Below are 26,319 nucleotides of genomic sequence, written 5' to 3' on the forward strand. Positions count from 1 at the left end.
ATGTATTTTAAGCTGTAGATCTGTAATGCAATGTGATTTACACTGGTGAAATCAGTGCCTACACAAGTAAAATTGGATCCTTGAACTATTTTTCCACTACACTGGGATGAAAGGAACTTAGATTGATCATTTTTGGCCAACATCCCTCACTTTTTAAATGAGGAAACTGATGTCCAGGGAAGGGAGGGGCCTACCAAAGTAACAAAAAAAAGTCTACATTTGAACCCAAGCCCTCTGACCGTGCTCTTCATCCTCCTGCCTTGAAATAGATGCTACTAGCCTTGGAATTTCCAAGAAAGGAAGTCATTAGATTATCAGTTAGAGTATCCATCTAGTATAATATATGTTCCTTGAGGATACAGAAGGTTTTTAATTTTTATTTTCAATCCCCAGAATTTAGCGCAATGCCTTGCACATAGTAGGTACTTAATGAGTGCTTATTGATTGGTTGGTTGGTCAATTTCCTTAAGGTCTCAAAGTGCTTTCTTCACATCCCTATGAGAAGAGTGCATGGTTTTACAAGTTTTTCTATTCCCATTTTGCAGATTAGGAAATTGAGCCTTAGAGAGGTGAAATGTTTTGCCTCAGTATGAAGTGCTTAGTTAATCCTTGTTTAATTGAATTGTGAACTGTTTCACTTTCCTTCTGGTCTAACCTCTATCTCTCCTGTTGTGATAAGAGCATGTCTCTCCCTGTGGGGGAAGAGATTATCCTTATACTTTGTCCACATCTACCTGAAGATTTCTTTGAGGTGGGAACTTGAAGATTTTCAACTTAATTCACCAAGCATTTAAAATGCCTACTCTATAGTAGGATGGAGGAAAAACCAAACAAGCCTCCTCCCCCCCAAAATAAAAAAGATAAGAAAGAAATCCTTGCCCAAGAACCTTGTATTTGTATTGAATATAAACCATGTGGACTTAGCTTTGTTCTCCTTTGTTGACAAAATGGACTGGCAAAGTCTATTATCACTTTTTATCACTATATCACTTTTATCTTTGTAACCCAGATCCTCAATAAGTGATTATTGATGTTTGGATGATTAACAATTTGTTGTTGCTGTTATTCATTCCTTTTAATTATGTCTGACCCCCTCCATGACCCATTTGGGATATTCTTTGCAAAAATAATGGAATGATTTGACATTTCCTTCTCTAGCTCATTTTGACAGATGAGGAAACTGAGATAAACAGGGTCTAGGGTCAATATAGTAAATGTGTGCCAGATTTGAACTCAAGAAGATGAGTCATCCTGATTCTAATTGTATCCATCGCTCCACCTAACTATCCTGATGATTAATAATAATTACCATTCCAATTAATTTTTTATCTTTAAAATTTTTTTAATATAGCTTTTTATTTACACATATATGCATAGGTAATTTTTCAGCATTGACAGTTGCAAATACTTTTATTCCAACTTTTTCCATCCTTCCCCCCACCCCTTCTCCCAGATGACAGGTTGACCAATACATGTTAAATATGTTAAAGTATAAGTTAAATAAATATATGTATACATGTCCAAACAGTTATTTTGCTGTACAAAAAGAATTGGACTTTGAAATAGTATATAATTACCCTGTGAAGGAAATAAAAAGTTCAGGCGGACAAAAGTAGAGGGATTGGGAATTCTATGTAATGGTTCATAGTCGTTCTATGAGTTCTTTTCCTGGATGTAGCTGGTTTAGTTCATTACTGCTCTATTGGAACTGATTTGGTTCATCTCCTTGTTGAAGTGGGCCACATCCATCAGAATTGATCATCATATAGTATTGTTGTGAAGTAAATAATGATCTTCTGGTCCTGCTCATTTCATTCAGTTCATGTAAGTCTCTCCAGGCCTTTCTGAAATCAGCCTGTTGGTCATTTCTTAGAGAATAATAATCTTCCATAATATTCATATACCACAATTTATTCAGCCATTCTCCAACTGATGGGCATCTACTCAGTTTCCAGTTTCTGATCACTACAAAGAGGATTGCCACAAACATTCTTACACATACAGGTCCCTTTCCCTTTTTAAAAATCTCTTTGGAATATAAGCCCAGTAGTAACACTGTTCAAAGGATATGCACAGTTTGATAACTTTTTGAGCATAGTTCCAAATTGCTCTCCAGAATGGCTGGATGTATTCACAATTCTACCAACAATGTATTAGTGTCCCAGTTTTCCCACATCTCCTCCAACATTCCGCATTATCTTTCCCTGTCATTTTAGCCAATCTGACAGGTGTGTAGTGGTATCTCAGAGTTGTCTTAATTTGCATTTCTCTGATTAATAATGACTTGGAGCATCTTTTCATATGGCTAGAAATAGTTTCAATTTCTTCATCTGAGAATTGTCTGTTTATAACCTTTGACCATTTATCAATTGGAGAATGGCTTGATTTCTTATAAATTAGAGATAATTCTCTATATATTTTGGAAATGAGGCCTTTATCAGAACCTTTGACTGTAAAAATGTTTTCCCAGTTTATTGCTTCCCTTCTAATCTTGTCTGCATTAGTTTTGTTTGTACAAAAACTTTTCAATTTGATATAATCAAAATTTTCTTTTTTTTTTTATTTAATAGCCTTTTATTTACAGGATATATGCATGGGTAACTTTACAGCATTAACAATTGCCAAACCTCTTGTTCCAATTTTTTACCTCTTACCCCCCCCCACCCCCTCCCCTAGATGGCAGGATGACCAGTAGATGTTAAATATATTAAAATATAAATTAGATACACAATAAGTATACATGACCAAAACATTATTTTGCTGTACAAAAAGAATCAGACACTGAAATATTGTACAATTAGCTTGTGAAGGAAATCAAAAATGCAGGTGTGCATAAATATAGGGATTGGGAATTCAATGTAATGGTTTTTAGTTATCTCCCAGAGTTCTTTTTCTGGGCATAGCTGGTTCAGTTCATTACTGCTCCATTGGAAATGATTTGGTTATAATCAAAATTTTCTATTTTGTGATCAGTAATGATCTCTATTCTTCTTTGGTCATAAATTCCTATCTCTTCCACAGGTCTGAGAGGTAAACTATCCTATGCTCTTCCAATTTATTTATAATCTCTTTCTTTATGCGTGGGTCATGAACCCATTTTGACCTTATCTTGGTGTATGGTGTTAAGCGTGGGTCAGTGCCTAGTTTCTGCCATACTAATTTCCAATTAATTTTTTAAAATACCCTTAAGGAAAAACATTCTGCAATAGGAGACAAAATTTCCATAATTAAATACAAAGTAATTCGAGTAGATACTACCAACTCTACATACTATGAACAGAGCTGTTTCCTTGGGTTATTCATGGAAATGGGTTCTTCATGGTAAACTCAGTTTGCTAACTCTGGTTAAGTGGGAATTCTCCTGGAAGGGGGAAGGGTTAATGATCAATAAAGATTGCTTAATAAATGTTTGTTGACTGAGTCACCTAATATTCTCAACTCCTCCTGAGCATCACAAGTGGACATTCAATCTCCTACAAGAGATTCCCTGAATCCTTCTATTTTTAGATACTTCTGGATTGGGTCCAATTCCTCCCCTGTCTCCTGTGCCATGGTGATGACGGAGTTTGGACCACTTCCTCAGGAGGCTGTGGTGGGTGTCTATGTGAAGATTCACACCCTGGAGCCAGGTGGTATTCTGGTAATGTATTTACCTGGATCCTAGGTCTAGCTACTAGTAACACTGCACTGTTTGTAATTGCAAATTTTGGAACCCATAGTGTGAAAAGAATACTGGATTTAGTCCGTGAGCTAAATTTTGTAATGCTGGAGAAACTGAGGCAAGATAGAGATTAGAGAGTTTTTAATATTTTATTTGGATTTCTGAAAGGGAGAGATTGTGCTGTTGCCATATTGCCCCCAGGGCTGCTGTCCAAAGCATTCAGCATCAAAAGTCCCTTTACCATGAAATATATACCCTTGCCTCCAAGCTTGGGTAGCTAAAGAAAGGCAAGGGGTGGAGTCCAAACTCTGGTACCATCAATCCAATTCTTGCAGGTTGTGGGGTAGGATTATAAATTCTTACTAACTGGGAGTGAAGGAGGTGTCCATCTAGAGCCAGGAAATCTGAAACTTAGAGATATAAACATGCCAATTAGGTATCTGAGATAGGACATCTGGAGTCTTACCTTCTGGAATGTCAGATCTCCACAGCCCTAATTATCTCAGTTCTAATGAGCAGAAAGGGGGTTGCAACCAGGGAAACCAAGACAGAACAATTTAGGGAAACTGAGGCAGGACCATTAGGGAAACTGAGTCAGAACAATAAAAGGGAACTATGGCACAACAGTTTCAAGATTTGGCCTCAGAAGTCACTTCAAGCCTCAGTTTTTTCATCTATAAAATGTAAATAATAACAACACTGTTCACATTACTCATTTCCTAGTATTTTTATAAGAAAGACTGCTTTGCAAATTTTATGAATTGTTCTGTAAATGTAAATTATTATTATACATCTGAGTGAATTATGTCCCCTTTAAAGGTCCCCACTCTGCCTGCTGGGAAGCCACACCCTGATTCCAATCACATTATTATTCTGTTTCATGCATTTTTGGATTTCAGTTAGGAGAAATTCTGTTTTATATCTTTATAATTTAAAATTTTTTAAAGATGAAGGCACTGAGACGCAGAGAAGTTGAGTAATTTGCCCAAGTTCATACAGGCAGAAGTTTCAGAAGTGATACTTGAACTCTTGTCTTCCTGACTTCAAGGTCAGCTACTGCTTAATCTATACAATACCTTGTTGTTGTTCAGTCATTTCAGTTATATCTGTTATTTGGAATGTTCTTAGCAGAGAAACTGGAGGGTATCTCTACTGGAGAGTTACATTTCCTTCTTCAATTCACTTTACAGATGAGGAAACTAAGGCAAACAGGATTAAGGGATTTGCTCAGGGTCACCCAATCCAAACTATGTGCAAAATACATATCTAGTGAATACTAGGGGGTGGGTTGGGGAGTATCTTGTCTGGAGAGCTTGGGGAAAGGTTTCTTGGGGATTGGGAAGTGATCAAGTGATCAAATGAAGTAATTATTTCAAAAATTGGAAGTGAAGGTAAAAGAAGTGAAGGAGACTATTTCAGATATAGAGAACATATTAGAAAGATATGGAGATGAAATACTCACATATAGGCAAGAGCAAATATATTATCTCGATTGGTACATTATGTGTTTGAAGGGAATTATGTGAAGTGTCTGCAAAGATAGGCTGGAGTCAGATAATGACAGACTTTAAATCCAAAGCACTGGTATTTTATTTTAGAGGTGATAGGGAGCGGTTGGTGCTTCTGGACCAAGAGTGATTTAGTTGGACTTTTGTTTTAGAAATATCAAGCTATTGATATAGATTGGAATGGAGAATGGATTGGAAAGGAGAGATTCTAAAGGTAGGGAGACCATTTGGGAGCTATGGGAGGGGATGTTGTAGGCAGAAAGTGACAAAAGCTTGAATCAGGGTGGATGTGAATGGAAGAAAGGGGATGGATATCAGAGATGTTATAGAGGTAGAATTAATAATACTTGACCACCATCTAGAGATAATGAATGAAAGGAGAGAGAGAGAGAGAAAAAAAAAGGATGATTCCAAAGTATTGAACTTAGGGGACAAAAGGGAATTCTGGTCTAAATAGAAATAGGAAAATGAGGAGCGATGGGTTTAGTAGGAAAGACATTAATCAAATAGTATTTATGTTGTTGGTGTACAGTCATTTTTCGGGCATGTTTGACTTTTGTGACCCCATTCTTGGCAAGAATACTGGAATGGCTTGCCATTTTCCTCTCTGGCTTATTTTACAGTTGAGGAAAGTGAGGCAATGACTTGCCTAGGCTCACACAATTAATAAGTGTCTGAGGCAGATTTGAACCCAGAAAGATGGGTTTTCCTAACTCCAGGATCAGTACTCTTATGTTACCTAGTAAGCAGTGTCATTGAGAAACCAGGAGAAAAGGGGGTGGACAACATCATCAAAAGCTATAAAGATGTCTTCTTAATGAAATGACATCATGAAAAGCATAAAGATTAAGAGCAAGCCACCAGATATATCAGTTATAAGATCAAGTAACATTACTTTGAGAAAAGTGTTTCAGTTGAGTGGTGGGGTCTTGGAAGATCACTGGGTCATTGGGGGGTCATAGATAATTTTTTAGATTTTTCTTTCTAGAAAGTGGAGGAAAATTACGGGAAAATCACTTGAGAAGATGGCAGGATCAAATGACTATTTGTTAAAGATGAGGGAGACCTGTCATATTTATTGGCAATTGGTGATGCTCCAATTGATAAGGAGAAATTAAGGACAAGGAGAGAAAGAAATGATCAAAGGGACAGGTTCCCAGAAAAGCTGAGAAGGGATAAAATGAAGTGCACAAGGAAAAGAATCAATGTAAGAAGGGTCACTTCTTCAGAGACATCAAAGGAAGAGAGAAATAGGAGGTAATGTAGAACAGAGCTGTTAAACAGGTCGCTTATAACACTTCGAAACCAGTTAAAATGTAATCAGAGATATTTAACAAAATAAATGATAATACAAGAAAACATACATAATATTAATATGTGGTTTTCTAAATCAGTATGTGGCCCGAAGGGATCCTTATTTTGTTTTAGTGGCCCTGTTTCTATTTGAATTTAATAACATTGGGTTAAATGTAGATTAGATAAGATGATGGTGGGCAGAAGAAGTTCATGATAGCTGGACCTAATTTTCTTAGTAAAATAGAGAACAATGTCCTTTCCTGAAGAGGAGAGAAAGATAGGGCTTGAAGAGGAAAAAAAAAGTTTGGAAGAGCTTCAGCAAAGACAGATATTCAACCCGAGGAAAATAGAAAGATTGCCATGCCCTTTCCAGGGCCAATGTGAGTCTAGATAACATAGGATAAACTTGGAAAAGTCAGAGGGGGGATGTAACCAAGGTGGGGCTTGGCAAGGGGTGTATGGAAAATTAATAAGGAGAAAGACATTCAAGGATAAAGGATCACACTATGGTGTTAAGGGTGAGAAGGGAGAGCAGAGGGGATGATAGAACAGTTCAGAGAGGTGGATATTAGAGATTACATATTTTTTTAAAAGAGCAGATTTACAAAGGTTAAGAACAACATCAAAATGTATAAGAGGTTATTATCAAAGAGGAGGAATTCAAGTTATAGAATAATGGAGCAATACAGTGATGATAAAATCTAAAGTAGGACCATAACTATGAGTAGCTAAGATAGAGCTAAGGTATAGATCAAAGGAGCTGATATATAAACCAGGATAATTAAGAGCATATATGTAATGAACATATGTAATGAAGTCCTCAGGTATGAAGGTAAGTCTTGGGATGGAGAGGAAGACTGTGAGTCTTTTAGACTTTTAGAGGAAGGAAATAAAATAGATATCGATGCATTATTGGTGGATTTGAGAATTGTTACTGCTATTCTGGAAAGTGATTTGAAATTGTGCCCTTAAAGGTACACAACTGTGTGTTCCTTTGACCCATTGACAACTTTACTAGACCTATATCTCAAAAATATAAAAGAAAGAAAAGATCTTAGATGCAAATATATGCATATATGTATGTATATATGTATATACATACATGCACACATATCTATCTATATCTCAAGTCTTTTTATAGTCACAAAGAATAGAAACTAAGAAGATGCCTACTAATTGAGGAATGGCTGAACAAAATATAGGAAAGTAATAGAATATTACTCTGGTTAAGAAATAATTAAGTGCCATTTCACATCCATCAGATTATCTAAAATAACAAACAAAAAAAAAGAAAATTATATTTGTTGGAGGAAATGTGAGAAAAAAATGTGAGAAAATAGGTTTGCTAGTGTACTCTTGATGGAATTGTGAATTGGTCCAATCATTCTGGAGAACAGTTTGTAATTATGCCAAAAAAAGCTATTAGATTGTACATACCCTTTGTCCCAACTATACTGCTAAAAGGTTGATAACTTCAAAGAGATCAAGGAGGAAAAGAATTCATATGTATAAAAATATTTATAGCAACTTTTTTTATGGTGACAAAGAATTGGAAACAAAGAGTGCCCATCAAATGGGGAATGGCTAAAGAAATTATGTTATATGATAAAGATAGAATACTATTATACAACACAAATGATGAAATGGAATTATTTCAGAAAACTGTTAGATGACTTATATGAACTGATGCAAAGTGAAGGGAGCAGAACACAGAACAATTTATACAACAATATAGTAAAGATACTCTTAAAGACAGTAACTGATCCACTCAGTAACCATCACAAAGGACTCATGATGAAGCATGCTATCCACCTCCAGAAAGAGAGTGCAGATTAAAGAATATTTCCTTCTTTTTATTTTTCTTTCTTGGAACATAGTTAAGGTAGGATGTATAGCTATAAATATTTGTAATGGTGTTGTTTTTCTTGATTTCTCAATGGGTCAAGAAAGGACAGAGAATTTGTAACTGGAAAGATAATAAAATTGAATTAAAATTAACTAAATTAATAAGAGGTTTCAGAGAAAACTGGGAAGAGTTGTATGAACTGGTATAGAATGAAATGAGAAGAATCAGGAGAACAATATACAATAACAACATTATAAAAGCAACAATTTTGAAACACTTAAGAACTTTGATCAATACACTGATCAAACATTATTACAAAAGACCAATAATGCAGGATACCTACCTCCTGACATAGAGGTGATAGGCTAAGTAAGAATGCATATAAGAATACATTTTTGGACATAGTCCAAATGGGGCTTTCTTTTGATTTCATATTTGTTTTAAGGGTTTTGTTTTTCTTTTTCAGTGGGAGGAAGAAATATAAAATAATAAAAGTTCAATAATTTAAAAAAAGTTTTTTTGTAAAAAGGAAAGCAGTAGAAGGATTGTTGGGATGAATTTTAGATAGAGGTATATATTGATGAGTAATTGACTGAGGGTAATTCTGCACTTTTTGGGTCTCACTACATAGATTTAATTGCCCAGTTACCATTTTATAAATACCTACTTTGTACATGATACAGTACTAGGCTCTGGAATGAGAAGAAGACTAATGTCCAGAAAGTTAGAAGGATAAAGTGACCTTGGGAGGACTCTGGCAGCCAGAGAATTCTGTTGTTTGTGATTTGAAGTGATTGTTTTTCTTTCTCTAGGGCTTGCACCAACACCTTATTCCCGACAATTTGCAGGATAAGAGAAGTATGATCTTGGTGAGCAGAGGAACCACGATTATTCGCTTGAGAAAGGACATCTTTGATGAATTCATAGATTCTGAGACTAAAGGAAAACTGAAAGACCTGCAAATTACCTATCCCAGGTGAGTGTTAGGAATGGATTGTGACCACTCAAAAGTCATCCTGGAAACCAAGATATATTGTTGTGTTGAGTCATTTTCAGTCACGTTTGATTCTTTGCAAGGCCTTTTTGGGGTTTTGGCAGAGATACTGCAGGGGTTTGCCATTTCCTTGTCCAGCTCATTTTATAGATGAGAAAACTGAGGCAAACAGAATTAAGTGACTTGCCCAGGGTCACATAGCTAGAAAGTACCAGAAGCTGGCTTTGAATTGGAGACATCTGACTGCAAGCCTTTTGCTCTATCTAATGCATCACTTAGTTGTCCCAGCAAGCTATGGAAAAGTCTTTAAAAATACCCTCCTTCCTCATTAGAAGGGTAAAAAGAATAAGTGACTATTAATGCAGTCACCAGTCTTCATTTACCCAAACCATCTCAATTTAACATTTAACCTTTAGTCTACAACTGTGTGTGTGTGTGTGTGTGTGTGTGTGTGTGTGTGTGTGTGTGTAAGTTGACTGGGCTTAGAGTAATGAAACTCAGGTTTTATGCCTTGATTCCTGGTTCTATTCCTTCCTAGCTGTGTGACACTGAACAGCTTGCTTGACTTTCAATTTCTCATCTATTGCCTTGTCTGGGGATATTAATACTTGTATTTAGTGCCAGGCAACCTGATGAATTTTCTTGCTACAGAAGCTTTAAAAGACTCTTTACTAAATCATAAAATGTTATTATTTGTGTGGGTGGAGGGTATCCACACTGAAAAAAATAGCATTTTTTTGAGGTTCTAAAGAAGTACTTTCACTACCTTCCTCACAGAGTTGTTCTGAGCTGTTTTGTAAACTATAAAATGCTGTTGTTGCTGTTGTTTAGCCATTTCTCATTAGTCCTGCATGGCCCATTTTCTTGGCAAAGTTACTGAAATAGTTCCCTATTTCCTTCTCTAGCTCGTTTTATAGGTGAGGAAATTGAGGGAAACAGCGTTAAGGGACTTTACCAGGATCACACAGTGAGAGTCATCTTTGACTAAGGTCAGATTTGAACTAAGGAAAGTTACAAGAATTGCTAATTCTTTTTTTTTTTTTTTTTTTTTATTTAATAGCCTTTAATTTACAGGATATATACATGGGTAACTTTACAGCATTAACAATTGCCAAACCTCTTGTTCCAATTTTTCACCTCTTACCACCCCCCCCACTCCCTCCCCTAAATGGCAGGATGACCAGTAGATGTTAAATATATTAAAATATAACTTAGATACACAATAAGTATACATGACCAAAACATTATTTTGCTGTACAAAAAAGAATCAGACTCTGAATTATTGTACAATTAGCTTGTGAAGGAAATCAAAAATGCAGGTGTGCATAAATATAGGGATTGGGAATTCAATGTAATGGTTTTTAGTCATCTCCCAGAGTTCTTTTTCTGGGCATAGCTAGTTCAGTTCATTACTGCTCCATTAGAAATGATTTGGTTGATCTCGTTGCTGAGGATGGCCTGATCCATCAGAACTGGTCATCATCTAGTATTGTTGTTGAAGTATATAATGATCTCCTGGTCCTGCTCATTTCACTCAGCATCAGTTCGTGTAAGTCTCTCCAGGCCTTTCTGAAATCATCCTGTTGGTCATTTCTTACAGAACAGTAATATTCCATAATTTTCATATACCACAATTTATTCAGCCATTCTCCAACTGATGGACATCCATTCAGTTTCCAGTTTCTAGCCACTACAAAAAGGGCTGCCACAAACATTCGTGCACATACAGGTCCCTTTCCCTTCTTTATAATCTCTTTGGGATATAATCCCAGTAGTAACACTGCTGGATCAAAGGGTATGCACAGTTTGATAACTTTTTGAGCATAGTTCCAAACTACTCTCCAAAATGGTTGGATTCGTTCACAACTCCACCAACAATGAATCAATGTCCCAGTTTTCCCGCATCCCCTCCAACAATCATCATTATTTTTTCCTGTCATCTTAGCCAATCTGACAGGTGTGTAGTGGTATCTTAGAGTTGTCTTAATTTGCATTTCTCTGATTAATAATGACTTGGAGCATCTTTTCATATGACTAGAAATAGTTTCAATTTCTTCATCTGAGAATTGTCTGTTCATATCCTTTGACCATTTTTCAATTGGAGAATGGCTTGATTTTTTATAAATGAGTTAATTCTCTATATATTTTGGAAATGAGGCCTTTATCAGAACCTTTGACTGTAAAAATATTTTCCCAGTTTATTGCTTCCCTTCTAATCTTGTCTGCATAAGAATTGCTAATTCTTGATACCATGCCTAATAAGCATGGCTTTCTTACTTTTAAAGGATAATAGCCATCCAGGTCTTCCTGACCCCAGGCCCAGTGCTCTATTCACTTTACCACTCTGATGTTCTGTAAAATGATCTGTGTGTATGTGTGTATATACACATATATATAGAATTATGTGAGTAATTAACTATACATATATATATATATATATATATATAATTATCTGAGTTACTAACTTGATGAAAATGTCGTGACCCAGAATAGGTACAATATTTTAATAGAAGCATAACTCTTAAATCATTTGCTTGTTCTCTCTCCTAGCCTGTTTCTTTGTCTATAAGAAAAGGAGTTTGGACAAAATAAATTAATCAAGTACTCGTTAAGTGCCCACATTTTGTGTAGACCTTGGGGATACAAAGATAAAAATGAACCAGTTCTCACTCTCAAGAAATTTGCAGTCTGTTGAAGGAAATATATATTTATTTAAGTATTAGTATATAAGTATACAAGTGTTAATATACTTATATATATTAGTATACAAGTAATTGCAATATACATTCACAATAAATACAAGGCAATTTAGTGGAAGGAGAATAAAGGAAACATTTATTAAATGTCTATTACTCTATGCCAGGCACTGTGCCTTAACAAGGCTTATTTTATTTGATCCTCACAACCTTGGGAGGTATGTGCTATTATTACTCCCATTTTACAGTCGCAGATACTGAGGCAGACAGAAGTTACATGACTTGTCCAGGGTCACATAATCTTTAAGGCTGAATTTGAACTTAGGTGTTCTTGACTCTAAGGGGCAACTAGGTAAATAGATTGCTGTATACGGATTCAAGAAGACTCCATTTCCTGAGTTCAAATCTGGCCTCAGATACATCCTAATTGTATGATCCTGGGCAAGTCACTTTACTCTGCTTGCCTCAGTTTCCTTGTTTGTAAAGTGGGCTGAAGAAGGAAATGGCAAATCATTCTAGTATCTTTGCCGAGAAAATCCCAAATAGGATCACAAAGAGTCGGATATGACTGAGACATATACACATATATTTTCAAATCTAGGCACTTTAATACTTAGCTGCATCGGGCACTAGTAAGTTGGGGTGGGCTAGAAATCAGAAAAAACTTCATGTAAGAGATGGTGTTTGAATTGCTTTTTGAAGAAAATTGAATCTGAAGAGGTAGAAATCAAGAGGGAATACATTCCAGCCACCAGGGACTGCTAGTACAAGGGCACAAAATTAAGAGAGGGAGTGTTATGCATTAGAACTAGCAAAAAGAGCAGTTTGGTTGGAATTTAGAATGTCTTAAAGGGAATAATTTATAAGAAAACTGGAAAGGTGAGTTGGAATCAGGTTGTAAATAACTTTGAAAATAGAACAATTTGGGGCAGCTAGATGGTGCAATGGATAGAGCACCAGCCCTGAAGTCAGCAGGACTTCAAATCTGATCTCAGACACTTAACACTTCTAGCTGTGTGACCCTTGGCAAGTCACTTAACTCCAATTGCCTCGGAGGGAAAAAAAAGAAAGAACAATTTGTGTTTCATCTTGTAGGTAATAGGGAGCCACTGGAGTTTATTGAATAGGGTAATCACTTGATCATAGATCTGCTTTAGGAAAATCACTTGGGTAGTTGGGTGGAAGATAGATTGGGAAAGACAGATGAAAGAGACAGAGATATGATGAACTCTAGGGTAATGGCTATGTAAGTAGATAGGAAACAAATAAGGAATGGGATGATATAATTATGGAATATAGAACATATATAATACAGAATGTATAAGTTATGGGATATAGAATCATCAAGACTTGACAAATGATTTGATCTATGAGTTAAGGAAGAGTAAGGAATGTGGGATAAGACTGAAGTTGTGAATTTGGGTGACTAGAAAGATGCTGGTATTCTAGAAAGAGTGGAGTTTGAAAATTTTGAGGGGAAGAAATAATGAATACTGTTTTGGACTTAGTGGAATTTGAGATGTTTAGGGGCCATCCAGTTGATTGGAGCTTAGGAGAAAGGCTAGATCTGGATATATATCTGAATCATCTGCTAAAGCTGGAGATTTTATGTATACACACACACACACACACACACACACACACACACACACAGATATATGAATCTACAAAGAAATGAACATTAAACCCCATAGGAGCTGATGAGGTGAGGTGAAGGAGGGGCGAGAGAGGGAGGAAGAAAGAGAGAGAGAGAGAAAGAGAGAGAGAGAGAGAGAGAGAGAGAGAGAGAGAGAGAGAATATAGAGCCTTCATATCCAGTATGGGGAGAATGTGATAGTGATAGTGATCTAGCCAAAAAGACTGAGGACACAGGTCATCGAGTAGGAGGAGAGAACTAAGAGAGAATATTTTAAAGTAAAAACCAACCCAGAGAGTATCCTGGAGAAGAGGGTGGTAATCAGAATTTAATGCTGTATTCTGGAGGATAGAGATGGATAAAAAAACCATTAGGTTTTTTAATGAAGAGATCATTGGTAACTTTGGAAAGAGTATTTTCAGTTGAATTAAGAGTTTGGAAGCCAGATTGCAAAAGATAGGGAATTGAGTGAGTGGGTGGAAAGGGAATGGAGGTACTGAGGATAGAGGTAGCTTTTCCTAGTTTGGCTGTGAAAAGATTGAGAACACAGGATGAGCTCAGAGGAGATGGTATGTTCAAAAGAGAAGCTGACCTTCTAATTCTAAAATTCCACATGATGATGAGGACCTAAATGTTCCATAAATTCAGACCCTAGACCCTCTCCTAAACTCCAAGCCCAATCAATCAGTATATTTATTAGGTACTACTACATGACTAATACTGTGTTTATTGCTGAGGTTAGAAGACAAAAGTTAAAACAGTCTTTGCCCCTCCAGGAGCTTACATTCTAAAGTAGGAGTCCAGAATCCCCCCCCCCCAAAAAAAAAAACAAACTTCCTTTTTGATCAAAATGTTCTTTTTCAGCAATTCAAGACTTGTATTGTTGTTGGTCATCTGTTTTTCCATCATGTCAACACTTTATGATCATATTTGGGGTTTTCTTGGCAAAGACATTAAAGGAGTTTGCCATTTCCTTCTTCAGTTCAGGTTTTTTTTTTTTTCTTTTTTTTTGTAAATGAGGAAACTGAGGTAAATAGGATTAAGATGCCCAAAGCTAGCTTTGTCTGAAGCCAGATTTGAACTCCAAGAATTAAATCTTCCTAACTCAAGTTAGTGACTAGAGTCACTATGTCATTTAGCTGTCCCCAAACTCTTTGATTATCTTAAAAAGATCCCAAAGAACTTTAATTTATATGGGTTACATCTATTTATATTTATATTTATTCAATTGGAAATTAAAACTGATAAAATATTTATTAATTTATTAAAAGTAATAATAAAACCATTACTTGTTAACATCAACATTTTATGAACAAAATATTTTCCAAAACAATAAAATTTAGTGAGAAGAATGATATTATGCACATATATATATATATATATTTTTTTTTTTTTTTTTTGCAAATCTTTGTAATGTCTGGCTTTATAGCAGACAGTTAGATTGGCCTATCTGCTTCTGGATTCAATCTGTTGCAATATGTTGTCTGAAAGTATATAAAGAAAATTTAACCTCACATGAATATGCACTGGAAAAGGGAGAAGTATTTTAATAGAAAAATAACATCTTTGTATTGCTAAAAAATAGTTTTGCCCTCACAGGCCCACACTGTAAGAATGTGGCCTACCTACTATATTTTCTGAAGTTGGAATACATAGACTCACAAAGTTAGGGAGCTGGAAAGGATCTCAGAAACTACCTAGTCCAATCCATACCCCAACTATTACAAATCTGATAAGTTGTCATTTAGTCTCTGCTTGAAGGCCTCCAACAAGGGAAATCCACCTTCTCAAGAGAGTCCAAACTCTCTAATAACTGATAAGTTCAAATTTATAAAATGATAGTATTCAGATCAAAGAACAGCCAATCCTCTTCATGTTAAAAAGAAATCACACTACTGGTATTATTCCAAAATCTAAATCACTTCTAAATGATATTTTTCTGAAATTACAACAAGTCTTAAAAACATGACACTAATTTAAAAAAATCTCATGGACATTAATTTTTTAAAAATCTCATGGATTTAAAATATAAGCACTAAACAAAACTTATGACTAGTGTAGTAACATTCATCTAGTGAAATGCATCTCCAAATTAAACAGAAAAACCATTCCATTTACCTATGAACTTTGAGATTCTATGTTATTTCCAATTTATTCTATATAGAGCTTGTTTGAATCTTTTAAAAAAATATTTTATTTTTTCACATACATGCAAAGATAATTTTTTTTTTTTTTTTTTTTTTTATTTAATAGCCTTTAATTTACAGGATATATACGTGGGTAACTTTACAGCATTAACAATTGCCAAACCTCTTGTTCCAATTTTTCACCTCTTACCCCCCCCACCCCCTCCCCTAGATGGCAGGATAACCAGTAGATGTTAAATATATTAAAATATAACTTAGATACACAATAAGTATACATGACCAAAACATTATTTTGCTGTACAAAAAGAATCAGACTCTGAATTATTGTACAATTAGCTTGTGAAGGAAATCAAAGATGCAGGTGTGCATAAATATAGGGACTGGGAATTCAATGTAATGGTTTTTAGTCATCTCCCAGAGTTCTTTTTCTGGGTATAGTTAGTTCAGTTCATTACTGCTCCATTAGAAATGATTTGGTTGATCTTGTTGCTGAGGATGGCCTGATCCATCAGAACTGGTCATCATCTAGTATTGTTGTTGAAGTATATAATGATCTCCTGGTCCTGCTCATTTCACTCAGCATCAGTTCGTGTAAGTCTCTCCAGGCCTTTCTGAAATCATCCTGTTGGTCATTTCTTACAGAACAGTAATATTCCATAATTTTCATATACCACAATTTATTCAGCCATTCTCCAACTGATGGACATCCATTCAGTTTCCAGTTTCTAGCCACTACAAAAAGGGCTGCCACAAACATTCGTGCACATACAGGTCCCTTTCCCTTCTTTATAATCTCTTTGGGATATAATCCCAGTAGTAACACTGCTGTGCAAAGATAATTTTCAACATTTTTGCAAAATCCTGTGTTCCAAATTTTTCTCCCTCCCTCCTTCACCCCCTCCCTAAGATAGCAAATGCAATTCTTCTAAATATAATTTCATATTCATCATATTGTGCAAAAAAAATCAGTTCAAACGGGAAAAAATACTAGAAAAGAAAAAAAAACAAACAACAGCAAGGTAAAAAATACTGTGCTTTGATCCGTATTCAGTCTCTATTGTCCTGAATTCCCATCTCTGAATTCAAATAGCATTTTCCATCCCAAGTCTATTTGAATTGCTTTGAATCACCTCTTGTTGACAAGAGCCAAGTTCATGACACTTGATCATCACATAATCATGTTGTTGTGTACAATGTTCTCTTCATTCTACTCACTTTACTTAGCATCAATTCAAGTAAATCTTTCTAGGCTTTTCTAAAATCAGTCTGTTCATCTTTTTTAATATTAATATTTATTATCTTTTCCTTGTTACATTCAAAACAAAAAATTGTTTTACATTTGTTTTTAAAAATTTTAAGTTTTAATGACCAACAGAATGATTTCAGAAAGGCCTGGAGAGACTTACGTGAACTGATGCTGAGTGAAATGAGCAGGACCAGGAGATCATTATGTACTTCAACAACAATACTATATGATGATCAATTCTGATGGACATGGCCATCTTCAGCAATGAGGTGAACCAAATCAATTCCAATAGAGCAGTAATGAATTGAATCAGCTACACCCAGCGAAAGAACTCTGGGAAATGACTATGAACCATTACATAGAATTCTCAATCCCTCTATTTTTGTCCACCTGCATTTTTGATTTCCTTCACAGGCTAATTGTATACTATTTCAAAGTCCGATTATTTTTGTACAGCAAAATGATTGTTTGGACATGTATACTTATATTGTATTTAATTTATACTTTAACATATTTAACATGTATCGGTCAACCTGCCATCTGGGGGAGGAGGATGGGAGGAAGGAGGGGAAAAAGTGGAACAAAAAGTTTGGCGATTGTCAATGCTGTAAAATTACCCATGCATAAAACTTGTAAATAAAAAGCTATAATTAAAAAAAATTAAGTTCTAGATTCTCTCCTGTATCTCCACCCACAATTAAGGAACCACATGTGAAGTAATGCAAAACATTTCCATAAAAGTTAAGTTGTTGTGAAAGAAAATATAGCTCTCCCACCCTAATGAAAATAAAAACCCTCAAGAAAAGTTAAGTTTAAAAAGAGAGGGGGGGAGGGGAGAGAGATTGCTTCAATCTGTACCCCAATACAATCAGTTCCTTCTCTGAGTATGAATAGGATTTTTCATCATGAGTCCTTCAAAATAGCTTATGGATCAATGTGCTGCTCACAGCTGATCATAAAATTGCTATTACTTTGTATACAATATACATTTTACTTTGCTTGAGTTCATGGAGGACTTTCCAGATTTTTTTTTTTAATTTCTGAGAGCATCCTGTTCATCATCTCCCATAGAACAATAATATTCTATCACAAACACATATCATACTTTATCGAGCTATTACCCAATTGAGGGGCATTCTCTCAATTTCCAACTTTTTTGCCCTGAGAAGAGAGATGCTATGAATATTTTTTGCACATATAGATCATTTTCCCTTTTTTTTTTCCTTTTCTGAATCTCTTTTGGTATTCATGTCTAGTATTGGTGTTGTGACTACTCATCATTTCTATTATAACAATAATATTACATTACTGAATGTTGGGTTTTTAAAGTTAGATTGTGAGTTCCTTAAGGGCAGGGCACTGTCTTTGGTCTTTTTGTATTCCCCCCGACCCCAGTACTTAGTACAATACCTGTCACCTAATAGGCACCTTAAATAATAATAATTCACCTTTAGTGAATTTAGTGCATGCAACTAATTAGTTGTATTCTGAGAATAGAGTAGTTATTATGTCTTGTCTCTCAGCTACAAAGAATGTGTGGCACCAGCAGCTGACATTCAGAACCCAAATTGACTCTGTTGTGAATAATAATTGTCCCTAATTAATTTATTAAACCCGATATAAATCCAAATTTTAAATTGTTCCATTTTGAAGGTTGCTATGTGATTCTTGTAACTTTTCTACATCCACAAGAATACCAGAACTTGTGAAATTAAGCTTGGAAATCATTAGCAAAAACTATCTCCAAATCCCCAAGGAAGAAATATGCATTTCTTCAAGTGGAGTTCACAGTTCTGCAGGCATGCCAATTTCATTCTTCTGCTCTTATTTCAATGGGATCTTGAAAGATTTCCTAAAACTTGCACTGCCGATTTCTGCAGTCTTGAGTTTTTCTTTTTTTCCTCTGATGTTTTCCTAACTTGGCCCTTGCTGAAAATTCTGATACTGGCAAAAATGTTTTGTTGTTTGTTCTTCATTCTTGAAGATCATGACATCAGGGAGGAGATGCCATGACACTCAAATGAACTGGATTTCAGTGAGGGAGGGCTGCCTCACTTTCCCCTCCAGAGTCTCTGGGTCCCCTGACCAGATAGAGATCAAGACGATTGGAGATGACTTTGAGGACTTTGTCAGAGTTCCTGTTGAAATGAAAACTCCCTACCTCTATTTCCTACCTTTAGGGAATCAGAAATTGGTATAATTCATCTGACTTCTAGATGAATTTATACCACCACTCTATTGAAATGTCAGATTTTTTTCTTTTCAGCATCTTTACATACGGCCTTTTAAATAAACCTCGAGCCAACACCATGTCCATGCAAAAACTCTCTAATTTCTTTTTTATTTTAATTATGGAGCCCGATTAATCCAGACTGATCTTTGCAAATTTCAGAACTGCAATTTCTTTATATTGATTCAGTGTTTCATTTACTATTGGTATTTAATTTCTTAGCCTCATTTTTTTTTTTTTTTGGCAAAGTAATTGAGGTTAAATGACTTGCCCGGGGTCACATGAGCTAATAAGTGTTAAGTGCCTGAGATCACATTTGAATTCAGGTCCTCCTGACTTCAGGGCTGGTGCTCTGTCCACTACACTACTTAGCTGCCCCATTAGCCTTCTACTTTTATGTGTTCAAGTAATTTTTCAAATGGTTTTGAGATTGTTTCCTTTTTCTCTAAGCACAGTTTTCTCATGGTTCTCAAATTCATGGTGAATTTATCTTTTGATTAGAGCTGAAATTTCCAGGTTTACAGACATTTTCTCATTTTGCCCAGTAAAACACTTCCAATTTAGTTTCTTATTTAAGAACTTGCAAATATATAATCTATCCTAATTCCTTTTAAGTGATTTTGTTTCTAATTTACTTTAAGGAATTATGTTTTTCTCAAATTATTGAGATCTCATAGTGGTCAAGCAAATTCCTGATCGACTCCTAAAATGAAATTTTGTCTTTTTTGTTCAAGTTATTTCACTCACCTTTTCTGAGGCAAACAAAAGAAAATTTAAGCAAACAATTCCTGCACCAGATAAGACTTAGTTTCAAAACTGTGAGAAGGCTTTTTTCTTTCTCTATTATTGGAGTCGTGGGAAACAAAATTTTTCAATTGGTTTCAGCTTTGTTTATACTCTGACCACTTTTTTACTGAATGGATATAAACATACACTCACAGAAAAAACAAACATTTCCATTCCTACTAACATTCATTCACGCAACCAAAAATCTACTGACTCAATTTAATTTAAAGAAGGATCCTTTTAAAAACTTTAGCCAAATCATTTTGATCAAGAATTTTCTTTATTTTTCTAGTAGAAGAGATAAAAATATCAGCTTTTCTAGGGATAGAAGCATTCATATATTCTTTGTTTCACTGTCTGAAATTCTTCCAATTTTTTTCCAAGTATTTATTATGTACCAGATATTGTGTTAAATACTGGGGATATTAAAAAAATACAAAAGCCAGTCCTTCCTCTCAAGGAGCTCATATACTAATGAGGAGAAAACACAAAAGATTGTACAAATAAGATATATAAAGAATAAATTGGTGATAAGAAGTGGAACGTATTAGCATTAAGGAGGACCAAGAAAGACTTGTTGTAGGAGATGGGATTTTAGCTTGGATTTGGAAGCCACAGATGCCAGGAGGTAGAGATGAGGAGGGAAATCATTCCAGCCAGGAGATGAATTGTTTTGTGCAAGGACACGTAGTACTGACTTTACCTGCTTGGTGGAAGACTTCTTCCTCAAACTTACTGACCAATAAAAGACCAACCTGGTCTCCTTCTTTTGGGCACAGGGATTCTCTGGCCATATTTCCCATGGCAGAGGATCTTATGACTTTGAGTCCAGATGTTCACAGACGGGAAGATCCCCTGACCAAACACTACAAAATGATAGAATTTCTTGAGCAAGAGATCAAGTACTTTTGGAAGAACTTTTGTGATCTTGTGGTAAAAACATCCCTTCATCGTGTTACTGATGTTAAGATCACTCACTCCTTATAACTTTATAGTTTTAAATAAAAACAATTTGATTGAAAATAAAATAAGCCACAAAACAAATAGCAGATTTATCACTTTTAGCCAATTGAAAATCCTTAGACAGAGGCTAATGGACTTAATGGATTTCCTAGAATGGAGAGGAGTTATTAAGCAGCTGGTCATGAACTGGGCCCACAATTCTGTGTGATCTGTTATTTAGATTTGCTGCCTACCCAGCACTCTGAAAAGAGACTCAGAAAAACTTACTCATCAGCCATACTCTATGACTAGGCACAATTTTTCCTTTGTTTTCTGAGAACTTGGTCTTTTCCTTTGTTGGATGACAGGTGGGGTCTGGTACAACTTAAATTGGCTTAGATCCCAGAGTAGTAGGTGATTTAAAGTTTCATAAGATATGGGTCTATCCTGGTATAATAAGGTTTATCAAAAGCAACAATACAAGAGGACCACCAATACAGACAGGAACATAAATGAAAAAGTACCTCTTAGGGTGTCTAACAAAATTGGCCTTTCTCATAAATGGTCAGATCATGTGAGCTTAATCATTAATCAGCAAGACTGGGACAGTGCTTCAAAAAGCTTTCTTTAAGAATGTAAAAGGTCCCTTACTCTATTTAGTTAGCTATACAAATAGTATTTAAAGAAGAAGTAGTCCTGGGCCCCATGCTGCCTTCTATTAGGCATTAGAATATGAATAAACAGCACCATTAAAACTGTTGAAGAAAAAAAAATTATACTAACATTCTATTCTGCACTTTTAGGCAAAAATTTAATTTGATTTGTACTTAATATCCAAGCATTTATAACACAGAGGGAATGTGTGTGTGTGTGTGTGTGTGTGTGTGTGTGTGTGTGTGTGTGAGAGAGAGAGAGAGAGAGAGAGAGAGAGAGAGAGAGAGAGAGAGAGAAAGGGAGGGTGAGAGGAAGAAAGAAAGTGAGAGATGTTTTAATTGGCATAGTCCCTATGCCCTTTGACATGGTTTTCTACCCCAAGAAGATTTGAAGTAATATTTGTGGAAATCATGAATATGAAAAAACTACAGTATATAAAAATAGTTCGGGTTAACATTGTTGAGTAACCAAGACATGTTCCCATGTCTTCTTGGATCACCCACTCACCCACTCCTGGAGCAAAACAAAGGAACCTGCTCCCTGCAATAGATATTGATATTCTTTTTCATTAGAGAAGGAGTCACAGCACCAATCACTTCGGGTAGCTGGGGAATGCATAATTACACAAGACCAGAGTTACTCTTTGTTTAAAAAAAAAAAATTAGCTACCACATAATCCATTTCCCAATTTATCTTTGATCTACCATCCACTTTTCCAAGGTTTTTCCCAGGAATATAGAAAGAGCATTTCAGAAAAATATTATTTCTTAATATTAAAGAGAAAGTTTTTTTAAAAAAATATGACAGCCTTATTGCCTCGAATAAAGCATGTATGTTGTGTCCCCTTGTGATCTCCTTATGGGAAAAGGCTGGGATTTGACATGAAGCAATCTAGCCATAAAGAATTTAAAATGGGGCAACTAGATGGCACAGTGGATAGAGCACCAGCCCTTAAAGTCAGAAGGACCTGAATTCAAATCTGGTCTCAGACACTAAACACTTCCTAGCTGTGTGACCCTGGGCAAGTCACTTAACCCCAATTGCCTCAGCAAAAAAAAGAATTTTAGAATGGAGCTGAAATTCTTTTAGGATCATTGATTAGAATGAGAAAGAACCTTAGAGATAATCTAGTTCCACCTCCTCTTTTTATAGTTGAAGAAAATGAAGATCAGAAGACTAAAGTCACTCAAGGTAGTAAATGGCCAACTCAACAATGGTTGAATCAAAGTAGTAAATGGTTAATCCAACTATGGTTGGGTTAGATTCAAGCTCCAGCACACTGCACTAACTGCTTATGGGAACCCTTTGGGGTCTTAGGTTCCAAATTGGTGGCTCTAGGCCTATTATTCCTGTAATTTTAAAGAGCCACAGAAAGACTTTGTTCTGTTTCCCACTTCCCACCCCTTTTTATGAACCTAGTACACATCCCTTGCAACTGGCCAATCTTTCTTCACTAGGATCATCAAGGTTCAAGGACTGTCCAGTGCCCTAGAATAGATGACAAAATGGAATCAGTTCCAATTCCAAGAATGTGATAATGGGAAAGCTCATTTTGCCATCTCTAAGGCATCTGCCTGTCAAAACCAAATGCTCTTGTTGACTGACTCATTTGCTTTAGTCAAATAGGGCATTCCAGTACTATGTTCATCTTTTAAAATTTCTTAGACCCTATTATTAAATGAGATAATATTTCCAAAGTACTTAAAAGTGTCTGGCACATAGTAGGCAATTTGATAACTGGTTATTCTCTCCTTCCCTACTGTCATGTGCATCTGCTTGTGCTTCTCTATGACCTGCAGATTTCTTTCCTTTTTCCCAAGTTGGGCTCATACATAAGCTACAATTATACACATGTATCTTTTGGAAAATTGCTGGTGGAAGGAAAGTCTTCCTAGGTAAATCCTGATGCTTATTTTCTGTTACTTTAAAATGGGACATTATCTTTTCAGCTGCAAGTCCAAATTTTTCTCCTCTTCACTCCTGAACATTGTTAGCTTTTTCACTAGACTTCTATCTCCCAGCATCTTCTTCCCCATGAGGTGGTGATGAATTAAAGTGGAACCCTAAATTGTGTCCTATCTAGCTCCTCTGACTGCTGTACATCGCAGTGTGTCTTCCAACTGTCTTCACAAAGGGTTTTTGTCTCCTTTTTAGAGACAATATTATATGCCAGAAGATCTTGAGTGAGAATTCATGGAACGTCTTCCGGAAGGACCTACTAAAACTCTTGACAAAATTTCCTCCCTATGAGATGTTCACTGCATTCCGGGTCCGAAAAAAGTGCTTCTATTCACCTCTGTCTGGAATTCTAGATCTGAAGAACTTAGGGAAGGAGCCACGGGGCTCTTATCCCATCTTCAATGCAACAGCAGATTCTCCTCCAAAAACGATCCTTCCCCCCTTGAGACTGATAGAGGGCATCTCTGCTCCCAGGTACCAGCTCAAGGAACTCATGCCTACTTATAAGATTCCTGGCATTTTCTTTGAAAGCTAAGGAGAAGAGATCAAGATAGGAGCAGCATCAGTGACAGCGAGGGGCTTGGCCCCTTGCTCAGGCTTCCACAAGCAGGGCAGAGGTCTGGAAAAGCCATGGACACTTGGGCTGTTGAACCAAACAAGTATTGAATATTGGCCAGCACAAGCATTATAACTGTTGTCATGTCTCTTTCTTCAATTTTAAGAGCAAGGAGTACACAGAAAGGGCCTTGCCTCTAGCTGACCCTTAGCTAGAAATTCTCCACTGCCTTCACGCAGCTCTCATACCTGGTTTAGTTTCAGACAGAGATTGAGGAAGGAAGGAAAAGACATGGCCTTGGCTTTGGAAGAGGCCTTAGAGGTCCAATGCTGAGAGACTAGAACCAGGGTTGGAAATCAGGTATTCTAATTCCAAAACCAGACCTCTTCCCACTATACCTGGCTACTTCCTTGTGGTAGCTCTCCTCCGTACTCTGACATGAGAAAAAAAAGAGAGGAAAGATAATAGAGGTAAGAGAGAGTGTTTTTAGGAATTGTTTCTCACCCAAAAGCCTCTTGACTTTTTCTCTTAATTAGGAAATATGATTATGCCCAAGCCAGGCCCCATTGGAAGCATGTCAAATTCAGTTCTGGCACCACATTGTAGGAAAAAGCACTGATATAAAAGGAAGAAAAATGATGAAACTGACCTCTGAAGATGGGATGAAGATCATAGATGATCGATTTAGAAGTCAATCCTTTAAGCTCTTAAATCCAAACCTCTCATATTATAGTTGAGGAAAATGAGACACAGTAATTTAGTCCAGAACTGCATAATTAATAAGGTGAGATAAGATCTGAATCCAAGTAATCTTAATTCCAAGATTAGCACTCTTATATACTGTTCCAGCTCAATGCCAATGGTTAGGTGAGAGATGTTTATATATATTAAGCTTTTTATTTTCAAAAAACATGCATAGTTTTTAATATCCATCCTTGCAAAACTTTGTGTTCCTAATTTTTTTCTCCCTCCTTCCCCCATCCCCTTCCTAGATGGCAAGTAAATCCAATATATATTAAACACGTGCAATTCTTCTATACATATTTTCACAATTATGCTGTACAAAAAAAATCAAATCAAAAAGGAGAAAAAAGAAAAATGCAAGCAAACAACAACAAAAAAATAAAAACACTATATTGTGATCCACACTCAATCCCCATAGGCCTCCTCCTGGGTACAGATGGCTCTCTCCATCACATGACCATTGGAAGTGTCCTGAATCACTTCACTGTTGAAAAGAGCCACGTCCATCAGAATTGATCATCGTATAGTCTTGTTGTTGCCGTGTATAATGATCTCCTGGTTCTGCTCATTTCACTCAACATCAGTTTATGTAAGTCTCCCCAGGCCTTTCTATATTCATCCTGTTGGTCATTTCTTACAGAATAATAATATTCCATAACATTCCTATACCACAATTTATTCAGCCATTCTCCAACTGATGGGCATCCACTCAGTTTCCAGTTTCTTGACACTACAAACAGAGCTGCCACAGACATTTTTGCACATGTAGGTCCCTTTCCCTCCTTTAACTTCTCTTTGGGATATAAGCCCGGGAGAAACACTGCTGGGTCAAAGAGTATGAACAGTTTGATAACTCTTAGGGCATATTTCCATATTGCTCTAGTAGGGGGATAGTTAACTTACAAAAGAGAGGGCTTAGGAGAAGAGGAAGATATGATGGCTGTCTCCACGTATGTGAAGGCTTGTCCCATAGATCAGAGGGCAAAGTTAGGAACAGTGAGAAAAATTGTAGTAAGGTAGATTTCAATTCAATGTAAGAACTAACTTGTCTCATAGAATGTCAACTCCCCATAGATGGGAATGTTCAATCAGAAATTGAATGACTCTTCCAAGAATTCCCACGAAGGAGATTACTTCAGTTAATGGGAGTTGGACTGTGGAAGAAGCACTAACTTGAGGATTCAGAGGATCTCTCATCTCATGTGTCCTTGGACAAATTTTTCTTAAACACCTCTGCATCTGAATTTCCTCATCTAAAAAATGAGGGGATTGGACTAGGTGGACTTTAAAAGCCCTTTGAAATCTAGATAGATTTTACCATGATTCTGCTGATATTCTTTGCAGCTGTGAGAGTCTAGGCCATTGTTTATTCCCATCCTTTCTCTTTTCACTCCCTCTGCTGGGAGCTGACTGGGAAA

At 36.1% G+C, this 26,319-nt stretch overlaps 1 protein-coding gene across 4 annotated transcripts in view; it reads left to right on the forward strand.

The window, feature by feature from the left end:
* Positions 1 to 24,306, forward strand: part of CNBD2 (cyclic nucleotide binding domain containing 2) — an 85,776-nt gene extending 61,470 nt beyond the window's left edge. The window contains exons 10-12 of one of the 4 annotated variants that reach the window (XM_031953930.1): positions 3,508 to 3,640; positions 9,160 to 9,287; positions 23,797 to 24,306. In XM_031953930.1, the coding sequence (XP_031809790.1) occupies positions 3,508 to 3,640; positions 9,160 to 9,287; positions 23,797 to 24,136 (601 nt within the window). In that variant the 3' untranslated portion in view covers positions 24,137 to 24,306. Of the gene's footprint in view, positions 1 to 3,507; positions 3,641 to 9,123; positions 9,288 to 23,796 lie in introns of all 4 variants that reach the window. The other 3 variants (XM_031953931.1, XM_031953932.1, XM_031953929.1) reach the window with 3 other exon arrangements.
* The last annotated feature ends 2,013 nt before the right edge of the window (positions 24,307 to 26,319 follow it).

The sequence above is a fragment of the Sarcophilus harrisii genome, chromosome 2 (genome assembly GCF_902635505.1).
Source record: "Sarcophilus harrisii chromosome 2, mSarHar1.11, whole genome shotgun sequence".
Classification (NCBI taxonomy): Eukaryota; Metazoa; Chordata; class Mammalia; order Dasyuromorphia; family Dasyuridae; genus Sarcophilus; species Sarcophilus harrisii.